This window comes from Narcine bancroftii, chromosome 4 (assembly GCF_036971445.1).
Source record: "Narcine bancroftii isolate sNarBan1 chromosome 4, sNarBan1.hap1, whole genome shotgun sequence".
Taxonomy (NCBI): Eukaryota; Metazoa; Chordata; class Chondrichthyes; order Torpediniformes; family Narcinidae; genus Narcine; species Narcine bancroftii.
The window spans coordinates 300655047-300667251 of NC_091472.1; the positions used below are offsets into that span (position 1 = coordinate 300655047).

At 37.1% G+C, this 12205-nt stretch overlaps 1 protein-coding gene across 1 annotated transcript in view; it reads right to left on the bottom strand.

Moving 5' to 3' along the window:
• Positions 1 to 54: 54 nt before the first annotated feature.
• The window catches only part of bbs5 (Bardet-Biedl syndrome 5), a 41026-nt gene continuing 28875 nt past the window's right edge, over positions 55 to 12205 (bottom strand). The window contains exons 8-12 of the mRNA XM_069935702.1: positions 7068 to 7130; positions 6420 to 6554; positions 4128 to 4211; positions 385 to 408; positions 55 to 269 (exon numbers count right to left, since the gene is read on the bottom strand). Of these exons, the coding sequence (XP_069791803.1) occupies positions 168 to 269; positions 385 to 408; positions 4128 to 4211; positions 6420 to 6554; positions 7068 to 7130 (408 nt within the window). The 3' untranslated portion in view covers positions 55 to 167. The remainder of the gene's footprint in view (positions 270 to 384; positions 409 to 4127; positions 4212 to 6419; positions 6555 to 7067; positions 7131 to 12205) is intronic.

Below are 12205 nucleotides of genomic sequence, written 5' to 3' on the forward strand. Positions count from 1 at the left end.
TAAGAAAAATAACACATTTTCAGGGTTAGATTATACAACAGAAAGGCTGTATGGTACTTTTAATGGTTAGATTTTATTTTCAACGTCAATGATTATTGGAATTTGCATCATGTAATCTTGCTACATGGTGTTCTTAAAACAAATCAATAAAAACGTGAACCTGAAGTTCAACTCATCACTTCCCAAAGACCTTGAAGAGTGAATCCATCTTTCAATTTCTCAATTGCCAGTCCCAATTCCTCAGAATAAACTGGTTCTCGGTCTTGTTGCTTATTTAAAGAAAACAAACATAAATATTAAATTTGATTCTACAATATGTAACAAAATGGCTACATTTAAGATACAATTGCAATGAGCAATTTGTCAATTAAAAGTTACAAGTACCTTATTTGCATCCGCAAAATAAGCCTAGAACAGAAACATGAAATGAGATCAGAAAACTTTGCAGGCCATACAAGAGAGGAAGAATTTGCACATTTATACCATTTTAAATTTTGACATACAGCACGGTAACAGGCCCTTTCGTCCCATGAGCCCATGCCACCCAATTGTACCCAAATGACCTATACCTCAGTACTTTTTTTGAATGGCAAGAGGAAACCGGAGCACCTGGAGGAAACCACGTAGACGCGGGAAGAACACAAACTCCTTGCAGTCAGCTCCAGATTTGAACGCTGGCGCTGTAACACTTTGCACTATCCGCTACACTAATTGTACTACCGTACCTTTCAGGGATATTATATTACATTTGTACAAGTCATTGGTGAGATCACAATTGGAGTATTGTGTGTAGTCCTGGTTGCCTAGCTGTAGGAAGGATGTCATTAAAATGAAAAAGGTGCAGAAGAGATTCACTTTGATGTTACTGGGACTGGAGGACTTGAGCTATCCAAGAAAAACTAGATAGGCCGAGGCTTTTTTCCCCTGGACCACAGGAAACTGACCTTAAAAAGGCATATAAAATCACGAGAGGCATAGATGAGGTAAAAACTCATCATCTTTTTGGCAGGGTAAAGGATCTAAAACGAGAGGTCCTAGATTTAAGGTAAGAAGGGAAAGATTTAAAGGAAGCTCAAGGGGCAACATTTTCCCCACAGAGTGAGCGACTGGAGGAAATGACAGAAGTGAGTTCAATTCCAATATTTAAAAGACTTTTTGCCAGGTACATGGATGCGAATGGTTCAGAGGAATTTGGGACAAATGCAGGCAAATGGGACTAACTTGGCCAGCATGGATGAGTTGGGCCAAAGAACCCAATTCCCCACTGTACAATTCGAGGACTGTAATTCTAATTCAGTGTTACTGTAAAAATTAAGTAGTTATATATGTCATTAAACAATAAAACCTGCAGATTCTTGGGTCGAGTGTAATATTAAAATGTGCTGGAGAAACTCAGCAGGTCACGCAGCATGCATAAGAAATAAAGGGCAACCAATGTTTTGGGCTTTGGCCCTTTGCGTGACGCTGCATGACCTGCTGAGTTTCTCCAGCATATTTATGCATTGCACAATATTATGTATAAACCACATCATTAAAAAATACAAGCAGCTGAGACCCAGGAGCTGACCCATACAGAACTTAACGTTATTGCCTGGAGCAGGCCCATTTATTCGCATTCTCACTTCGTCCCTGATGACTTTTGGGTCCAGAAATTTATTCTTCTCCTTCTAAATATTTTATGACTTAACGATGTAGCGGGCGCACAGCGCAGTATTGCGAACCGCCACCGTCAATTCACAGACTTACCTGACACATGATGGGCTAGCAGTGCTGGGCACCAAAGTACAGTGAGTGGATCAGTTGAAGCCCCTGCCTAAAGGCGCGGGGTGCTAATGGCTCATAGCTTTAACCTGCTAGTCCTGTGGACCAGCAGCTGTTCACTAACGAGCCCATTAATAGGCAGGGAATAAAAGGTCTGTGTATGTCTGCAATAAACCAGTCTTGAGTTGACTACCTTTGTGTATGTTTGCCTTTATTTAGTAGCATCTACCGTAGTAGCCGCTACAACCTCCTTAGCCCTCAGTGAGTGAAGTAGTTTTTTCTTATCTCAGGGCAAAAATACTTTATTAAGTATGCATATCCTTGGTACTACCAGACTTAAACTAATAGGTGTAAAAACCTATTTTGTATCAATTTCATGACTCTAATTTCTGCCATCAAATGATATAGATTGGCAATATTATACCTCCAACATTACATCTCTTTAATTAACGTGACCTTTTAATTAATGATAACCTCCTCATCCAAATGTTAAGGAGTTCATCATCTTTACCTATATGTTGAAATTGAAGGAAAAGAAACATTCAATGATAATAACCCTTTTCACACTGGCACCTTATCCCAGTAATTAACGGCCAACGTACTGGTTAAAAGGTCAGTGTGAACGCTCGCGAATCGGCATGCAGGCATCAAATCACCCCAGAGATGGATGCCTAGGTGGGGTATATCATCCCCAGGGTCATCAGATATCTGCGTGCCAATTAGCCCAGTGTGAAAGGGATATGGACTATCCAGGGACAAAGTAGTGATGCATTGAAGATGTTTTTGTGTGAGTGCAGGAATGTGAAGGAAACAAAGGATTTAAAAAGTTATAGATTTTGTATTCAATTTACTAAATCTTGATCAATGTATTATGATCTTGTATTTAAACAAAATTAATCATGCCTAATGATAATATATTTAAGCATTATGTACAGCACAGTTTGAGCCCTTCAGTCCCTGTTGTGCTGAATCCAAAGAAGTTGATGCTAATCCGGTTGGAGGGTACCCAGACGGAAGATGAGGTGTTGTTCCTCAAATTTGCGGGTGGTCTCATAATCTGTCAGGGTCACCTTGTCTCTGTTCGCCTTTCCCCCCAGCTGTTTCTCTTTTTCTCTCCCTCCCCTTTTCCCTTTGTCTCCTTTCATAGAGCCAAAATCAATTTTCACCTCTCCTCATTAAGCACCTTTTGTTGGTCTGGACACTTCTACTAGCCAGTCTTCAGTCTTTATTCTCACACTTTACTGTCCTTTCTTATTTCTTGAAGAATGGCTCAGTTCTAAAACGTTGGTACAGTATGTTTCCCCATATCTGAAATGCGGTTAACTAAAAAGTTCTATTATCCCGACTTTTATCGGCAATGACATGACATCACAAGTTAAATTTTTTCACCCTATGTGTTTATGTGGGGCTCTGCCATACTGTTAGCACCAGTTTGGTAACAACAGAGCTCAGAACCAGCTGGTATTACTGAACAGCTGGATGCCGGCTCAGAGAATTAGGCTGGAATCTTGAGCCATCAGTGAGCCATCAGTCAGGCAGAGTATGGGGAGATTATCCTTGTTTCAGGTAATTCCCTTCCCTCTCTCCATTTCTTCTTTACCCTCCACTGTATTTGATTCTCCGCTGTCCTGGGGTCATCAAGGAGAGCGGCCTCCCGGGCAGGAGTGGGGACCTCGGTGGGGAGGTGTCAAGGATCAACGACAGTGGTAGGGAGATGTTGGTGATCGGCAACAGAAGTGGGGAGGAGTCAGGGATCTGTGATGGCAGTGTCATGGATCGGTGACAGCTGATCTTCCATTTTCCTCCATTAACTGATACAAGTATCCTGCTAATGCTACTGGGCTGCTTAAAGCCATTATTCCGTTATCCAAAAAATCCAGTTAACCACAAAGACGCCTGGTCTCAAGTTTTTTGGATATGGGGAAAACGCACTATTTTTATCTCCTGTGGACGTTGCGAGACCTGCTGTTTCTCCAGCATTTCTGGGTGTTTTACTGTCAGGTTGGTTACACTTTACTTCCTAGCGTTGCTGCGTGAGCAATTGTGTTTCTCCAGCACATCTGTGTATTGCACTCGACTCTAGCATCTGCAGATGTTTGAGTTTAACTCCAAACAATAAATCCTGCTTCCGGTAAACAATGCAATAATGCTTCACAGGTTTCTGATACTTATTTTTAAAATGTAATCATTATAAGTAGGTATCACAATTTTGTTAACAACTGAAACTTCCACACAAGCTCTTTAAAAGAGCCTTGATTAATCCCTAATTAGTATTTTCTTTTTAATGCCAAATCAATTAAAATTTCTACACCTGCCAATTTATACTGAAATAACAATGACTTTTTGGTCTACAAATTGGTACTCACCACAAAAGCATCAGTTGGTTCCTCCGGTTCAATTTCAACATCATCTTGAACTTGTTCAACTGTCAGATCCTCAAGTGTTTGAGGCTACAACAACCATTGACACAATTAATAAAATTAAACAATGTTCACGATTTCTAGCCAGAACTAAAGTAGAAAGTGGATAGTAATGTTATTACTTCAATTTTTAAATCATGAAGAATAATGTTAATTCATTTTAATTTACCTATTAATAATGAAAACAAAATCCAACCAACTGTTATCAAGAATAGCTGTGAACATTTACTATGCAAAATAAAGCAATACATTTTCTGTTTTACTTTCCTTATCTACTAGCAGCTGGAATCCCTTAAAATAAATGATATTCAATACATAAAATAATAAAAAAATATTATTTTGCCCTTGGTATTTACTGCAGATTTATTCTTGGCCCTCAAGGATGAAATTTTCTCACTACAGTATTCCAAAATCTCCAATACCCTTTGTAGAACAAGCATTGCCCTGTCCAATCAGGTTTGATGGAGTTTAATCATTTCAAGATTTCTGTATTTTAGTTTACTGCCTGTGTTATGCCCTCTATTGTTTCCATGAGAAAACAGAATCTCATTGTAACCTAGTGACAGCTTCTTAAAACCATAGCACAGCAATTGCATCTTCATTTCTCTATGATTATTGTGTGTTATTTTGAAAAGAGTTGCATTTTAAACCCTATCAGAATTCTAAATGAAGGGATTTGGAAGATCATATCAAGCAGTTGCCTAAAATAGAGTAACAAATCAACAACTTGTAAAACTAATCTGTAACCCTGCCTGATCCTTGGCAGTCTCCAGTTTCAACTTATTTCACATGGATTCCAGCTGAAATCCTACTCAATAGCCCCTTTCACTCTTGCAAGCGATCCATATTGGCCTTTAAAGTGCCTAGTGTGAAAGTAAAATCAGCTCAGTGCCAGGGATTGACAGCCATGACCCCCAGTCAAGTGTGAAATGGGTAGTTGCATTGTGGGACTGAAATGACCCAAATTTTTGAGTGCAGGAATGTGATGCAATAAAAAATTAAAATGAAGTGTAAACTTTGCCATTGGAAATTCGCAGTGGGGGAGAGAGAGAGGAAATAAATAGCAATAAATACCAATAGCAGACAAATTGTGCACAATTTGAAAAGGCGTAGGAAAAAAAACAAAGGCGGACCTGACTTCCCAGAATGCCATGCGGCAGAGAAACCCCTCTATGAATGCTCCATGCATACACCCCTTTCTCTGCCAGAAGGAATTCTGGAAGGGCAGGCTCACCAACTTTGATCCCCCACAGTATTTATAAATTGTACACGATAGTGCTACCAACTTTCCCACACTATATTAATTAAGTGCTATAGCGCTACAAGCTTTCCTACACTATATAAATTGAGAGCTATAGGGCTACCAACTTTCTCGCCCTGTTTAAAAATTGTCCGCTATTGCTATTTATTGCTAGCACTTTCCCACGTTTCCTTATAAAGGTTTACTTAGGTCGGCCCAACAACAACAGGGGATGAAGGGCTCATGATGTGCTGTACATCAAGCTTAATTATGTATGATTAATTTTGTTCAAATACAAGAACATATTACATTGATCAGTATTTAGAGCAGGTCCACCATCATTTGACGTGTCATGACATCACCAGTAGAAGGTAGAACAGTCCTAACCCCGGGGATGACTCCTTGAAAGTGTGGAAGCATTCGATATCCCAGTTAGGAGTGGTCAAGTATGAAAAGCCAAACCCCCAATCCTATCCCAGGACAATGAACGGCCAATTTAGTGGGATGCAATTGTGAAAGGGGCTAGTGAATCAAACCATGTAGCATTTTTATCCTGGTCCACCCTTAATGACATGCTCTTGACCTGCCTCTCCAACATTCTAAACACATTGTATCTCAAAACTATCCTGCTCTACAGATCCATTTAATCATTTCAACAAAATCATTTTTTCCCCCTTTCAGATGTCAAGAATCCCAATGAATTGTAATGTGGAGGTCATTGACTGAAAACATTAATTGTTTATCACCCTTCACAGATGCTACATGATCTGCTGTATTGCACCAGTTCCTCTTTTCATTAAATATTGTGAATGGTATAATGGAAAATGAAAAAAGTTTGTAGGAAATCTCTCCTTTCCACACAATACCAAAATCAATTTATGTTCACCTGGCTGTTATCACTTATCTGATAGATCACGAAAGTTAGCTTCTGCTTAAAAAAATTATAATTTATGAAATATAAATTATAGCATTAAATAATGGATCATAACAAAACACACCTTTTCCTCCATTTCATACTGGACCCCAAAGATTGGACAGGTAGAGTAAACTTTATGCAAAGAATTTGTCTCTTTAACAGCCTCCTGAAGTTTTTCCAAAGGATCAATTTTAAATCCAAGCACATATCCTCCACTCTAAAATTACAAGGATATTTAATTAATTATTTTGCTTGTACATTTTCTTATAAATGTCTCAGATCTATTCAATCAAAGCATATTCTTGTTCCCAACAGAGCAATCACATTATTGCCAATACCTTTCATCTTATTTTCTTCTCGACTTGTTTTCTCACATGCTTATTGTCTTTCTTTTATTTATTTTGCCTTTTACCTACACCAAAGGAAAATTTATAGATGCCAATTGATCTACAGTACAGTTTTTGAATGTGAACAAGTTGAAGGAAACATATGCTTTACAGAGAATGTACAAAGTCCACACATACAGAATGCAAGGTCAGGATTGAACACAGGACACTGGAGTTGGGAGGATATACCACTGAATGACATAATGCCATCCTTGTCTACACAAGCACATCTAAACAAAATGTATCCTGAAAACTTACAGATTTAAATGTATGCAATAGTTTTATAAATCTTCAACAATTATGTTTTAACAAGAATTATAAATGTAAATATTTTAAGAGCTTACCTGTTGCGATGTTTCTATTACAAGTGCTAACCCAAATTTTGAGTCCCTCATCCTTACAGCCCGCTAAAATGAAATACCAAATAAACTTTATGTTAAACATGTATCAAAAAGATAACAACAAAAATCCATTGTCCCATTATTTTCTAAGAAAAAGATGAATGATGTAAATACAATTTTGAACTAGGAATTTTTTGTATTTTGATAAATTTACCGCACGGTTATATTTACCCATAATGTTAGCCTTCAACTAACACAGAAGGCAACAAACTGAATTAATAACTATATACATTTCCTCCCAATTGCAAATAATGCAACAATTGTTATAGTTATTCAAGTTAATCATTTGTCATTTCAAACAAGATTTTAAATTATAGCCTTTTAATCATTTCTAGGAATGATGTTTTATTATAATCGATTAATATCTGCATCCAGTGTCACCTGTGGGGGGCGGGGTGATACCATCAGAGTGAGTGACACCAGAATGACTGTCCATTAAAAATTTTGTGCACTTTTTATAAAAATATCTCTGTAGTTAGTTATAACAACAAAAATATTTTTCATAAGCCCAGCTAAAACTTTATGCTTATTTACTTTTTTTTACTATTTTATTTAAGAATTTTAAAACCGCATCCATGTATACATATTCAATAAAACTAAAGAAAAAATTAATTATACATGGGGTGTGTGTGTGTGTGTGTGTGTGTGTGTGTGTGTGTGTGTGTGTGTGTGTTTGTGTGTGTGTGTGTGTGTGTGTGTATAAATGCCCTCATCCCTCCCTCCTCCCATACCCACCAATCCTCCCCTAAAATATCAAAAGAAAAAAAAAGTAAAAAAGTTGGGAGAATGTCAAAAAGAAATATTAAGTCTCAATCTTTGCTGAATAACTTTTTATCTGACCACTTAAATAAGCTTTTAAAGCATCCCATAAAATAAATTTATTACTCACTGAATTATAATTAATCTAAAAAGTATTGAATTTGCTTTGTTATATAAAAAAAAGGAATAATCCTTTTCCTTCAGATTTAACTTTCGCCAAATATCTATCAAATTCTAATCTTTCATCAAAGTCAAAATCCTTTTTGCAGTTCTATCACTTATCCAAAATTGGATCAAGACAGCAATTAAAATCTCCTCCAATTAAAACCTTTTCATGAGCCTTAGCAAGATGCACAAGAATCATGAATAAATCTTTAATTATTATTAGGTGCATGTATACTCAAAAGTGTCCACATCTCTGAATAAATTTGACAATGTACCAAAACAAACCTCCCAGGAGGATCTGTAACCACAGATTGAATCTTAACAGGCAAATTCTTATTAATCAAAATAGTAACCCCTCTTGCTTTAGAATTAAACAATGAAACTACCACTTGATCTACACAATCTCTTTTTAATTTTTTTTGTGCTCTTTCTCAGTTAAATGTTTCTTATTAAAAAAGCAATATCAACTTTCATTTTTTTTTAAAATATAAGCCAAAACTCTCTCTTAATTTTATTAATAAGCCCATTTATATTAAAACTTACAAAATTTAATAGATTATTAACTACCATTTTCTGTCCAAAAAATAAAGAACTCTCACCATCCATCCCGTTGGACCCATTCCATAAAAACCTTCAATTATATTTGACATCTCGAAGTAAGAAAAAAATAGAAGAAAAAACCCCAAAAAACTGAAAAACCTGAAAAAAAAGTACTGATGATAAAAAAACACCAGTACTACTTCCCTCTATTTTACAGAAAATGACACACAGCTACAGAAGGAGAAGACAAAAAGTCTACTTCCCCTGGTCAGAATATACATTACTTTAATTAAAGAGATCATTTATAGGTATAAAGAGCTTCTTCAAGATCTTTATTCAGGAGGAGTCACGTGATGGAGTAGCGGCTGGTAGGAGAATACCAGCACTCTCCAGAAAAGAAGGAAAAAAGTGAAGAAAAAGTAAAGCCCCAGACACACAAATCACAACAAATAAAAAATAAAGGTGTGGAGAAAATGGCACCCAAGAAAGAAAAGCCAAAAACAACAGGAAGAAAAGAAGAAAGAAAGATGATGGAAGAGAAGGGTGAAGGCCTTACCTGCACGAAAAAGCAGGGACCCACTGTGGAAAGAGGAGCCCACTCCCCGAGGTTAGTGGAGATCCCGCAGGGTCACGACCCACTAACCGCAGGACTGCAAAAATGGCTCATGGAGCCAAACAGGGGTGCGCAACTGCGCATGACAAGGACAACACTGACGGGAGGGGAGACCAGATGTGGAGTGAAACTCCACAGCACGAACAGCTGAGAGAGACCCGACAGCAGGGCTCCCAGCTGGAAGATAAAGAAAACAACAGGAACAGGAGGGGTGAGAAAGAAAAAAGGAAACTAGACACAACAGATAACTAACCCAGAAGAAGAGGACCAACATCAAGATACCATGGAAAAAATAAATACCCAACAAACTGAGACAATCAGCTCAACAAGAAAGTCAGAAGAGACACAGATACAAGGAAGAGAAATAGAAGTCACAAACCCAAGAACAGACACAGAAGAAGAACACCAAGCTCTGCACAGAGGAATAGGAGGTAAAATGAATGAACAGTACATAGATTTAAAAAAATTTCAAGAACAAATAAAAGCATTAAAAGAATGGCTGACATTAGAATTTAGTGAAGTGAAAAGAAAAATGAAAAGTACAGAAGAAAAAGTGAGTAGAATAGAGCTGGTCATAACAAATGTAGGGAAAAGATTAGAAAATGTGGAAGAACATGTAATGGCTGTAGATATGGAAGTGAATGAATAAAAAAGAAAATTGGAAGAAAGTGATAAAAAGGTTAAAGAAACACAGGAGTTGTTAGCTCAGAAGATGGATATAATGGAAAACTATAGTAGGCGAAACAATATAAAGATAGTGGGCCTTAAGGAAGATGAAGAAGGCAAAGATATGAAAGAATTTATAAAAGAATGGATCCCAAAAGGTCCTGGGCATCCCAGAAATGCAGGAAGGAATGGAAATAGAAAGGGCACACAGAACATTAGCCCCGAAACCACATCAAAAACCAAGATCCGTTTTAGTAAAATTTCTGAGATACACGACAAGAGAAAATATATTGGAGAAGGCAATGAATAAAATGAGAGAAGACAAAAAAACCACTGGAACACAAAGGTCAAAAAATTTTTTTCTACCCAGACATAAGTTTTGAGCTTCTGAAGAAGAGGGAGGAGTTTAACGCAGCAAAATTGATCCTATGGAAGAAAGGCTATAAATTTATGTTAAGATATCCAGTGGTGCTTAAAATAGTTATCCAGGGGCAGCAAAACAGATTGTTCTCGGATCCGGAGAAAGCACGAGAATTTGCAGAACGCCTGCAACACAAAAAGAGAGAAGAAGAGATGTAACAAGAACAAAGAACGATGACAAACTACATATAAAGAAGTAAAAATAATGTATAAGTAAGACCTAAAGGAGGGAAGAAAAGGGAAGTAAGGGAGAATGGGGCGAAAAAAAGAGGAGGGGTTTAAAAAAAATTAATAATAAATAAATAACACAAAAAGAAAAAGAAGAAATGAGGGGGAGCTTTGTTGTAATGTGAAGATAAAAGTCTTTTCTGTAAGGGGTTGGGTGGGAGAGAATAACAGTCACTGTGAAATCAGTTGACACTTGCAAACGGGTTCACAGTCCGAATGGAGAGGGGAGTTGTGGCTGCCCAGCAAGGGTCAAGGGGGAACTCAGAGAAGGGGGGGGGAGGGGGACACATGGGGTAAAGGGAATTTTAGATGTGGGAATAGTGGAAATATTTTATGTTTTAGAAGTGTTGTCATACAGTGCATTCAAAAAAAGAAAACTGAGAAATGGAAACGGGGTAAAGGGGAAAGGTGGTGCTGAGGAAGCGGAAATGAGATGTAAACAAAGTATGAAATGGCCATGTTGAACTATATGACTATAAATATTAATGGAATACATAACCAAATCAAAAGGAAGAGGCCATTAAATTTACTGAAAAAAGAAAAAATTGATATAGCATTCGTGCAGGAAACACATCTAACTGAAGTGGAACACAAGAAATTAAGGAGAGACTGGGTAGGGCACGTAACGGCAGCATCATATAATTCAAAAGCCAGAGGTGTAGCTATATTAATCAATAAAAATGTATCAATCAAAATAGAGGAGGAAATAATAGATCCAGCAGGGAGGTATGTAATGATAGTGTCAGATATATTCAGAATTTTGGAACTTGCTCAATATATATGTACCTAATGAAGAAGATCAAAAGTATATGCAAGATATATTTTTGAAGATTATAGATACGCAGGGGAATATATTGATAGGAGGGGACTTTAACCTTAATTTGGATTCAAAGATGGATAAAACTGGACAAAAGACTAGCAGAAAGAACAAAGTAGCCAAATTTATGGTTAAGTCAATGCAGGAAATGCAACTTCTGGATATATGGAGGAGAGAACACCCAAAGGAAAAGGAATACTCATACTATTCGAGTAGACATAAAACATACTCAAGGATTGACCCGTTCCTATTGTCAGCCCAACGGAATATAAAGCTAGATTGTTATCGGATCACTCACCCCTGTTACTAGCAATAGAGCTGGAGGACATCCCACCAAGAACATATAGATGGAGATTAAACTCCATGCTACTTAAAAGACAAGATTTTATAGAATTCATTGAGCGACAAATTAAAATGTACTTTGAAATAAATACGGAATCAGTGAAAGATAAATTTATTTATGGGATGCAATAAAAGCCTTCATCAGAGGGCAGATAATAAGTTATGTAACTAAGATGAAGAAGGACTACAATCGGGAAATAGAACAGCTGGAAAGGGAAATAGTAAGTACAGAAAAAGAACTAGCAAGAAGGGAAGATACAACAAGAAGAGAATTGCTGGACAAAAAAGTAAAATACAAAACACTACAAACGTACAAGGTGGAGAAGAACATAATGAAGACAAAGCAGAAGTATTATGAGCTAGGAGAAAAAATGCACAAAATACTAGCTTGGCAGCTTAAAACAGAACAAGCTAAAAGAACGGTATTGGCATCAAGGAAAAAGGACAAACAAATTACATATAACCCAACAGAGATCAATGAAAACTTCAAGGAATTCTACGAGGAATTACTCCAAACTGAGAACGAAGGGA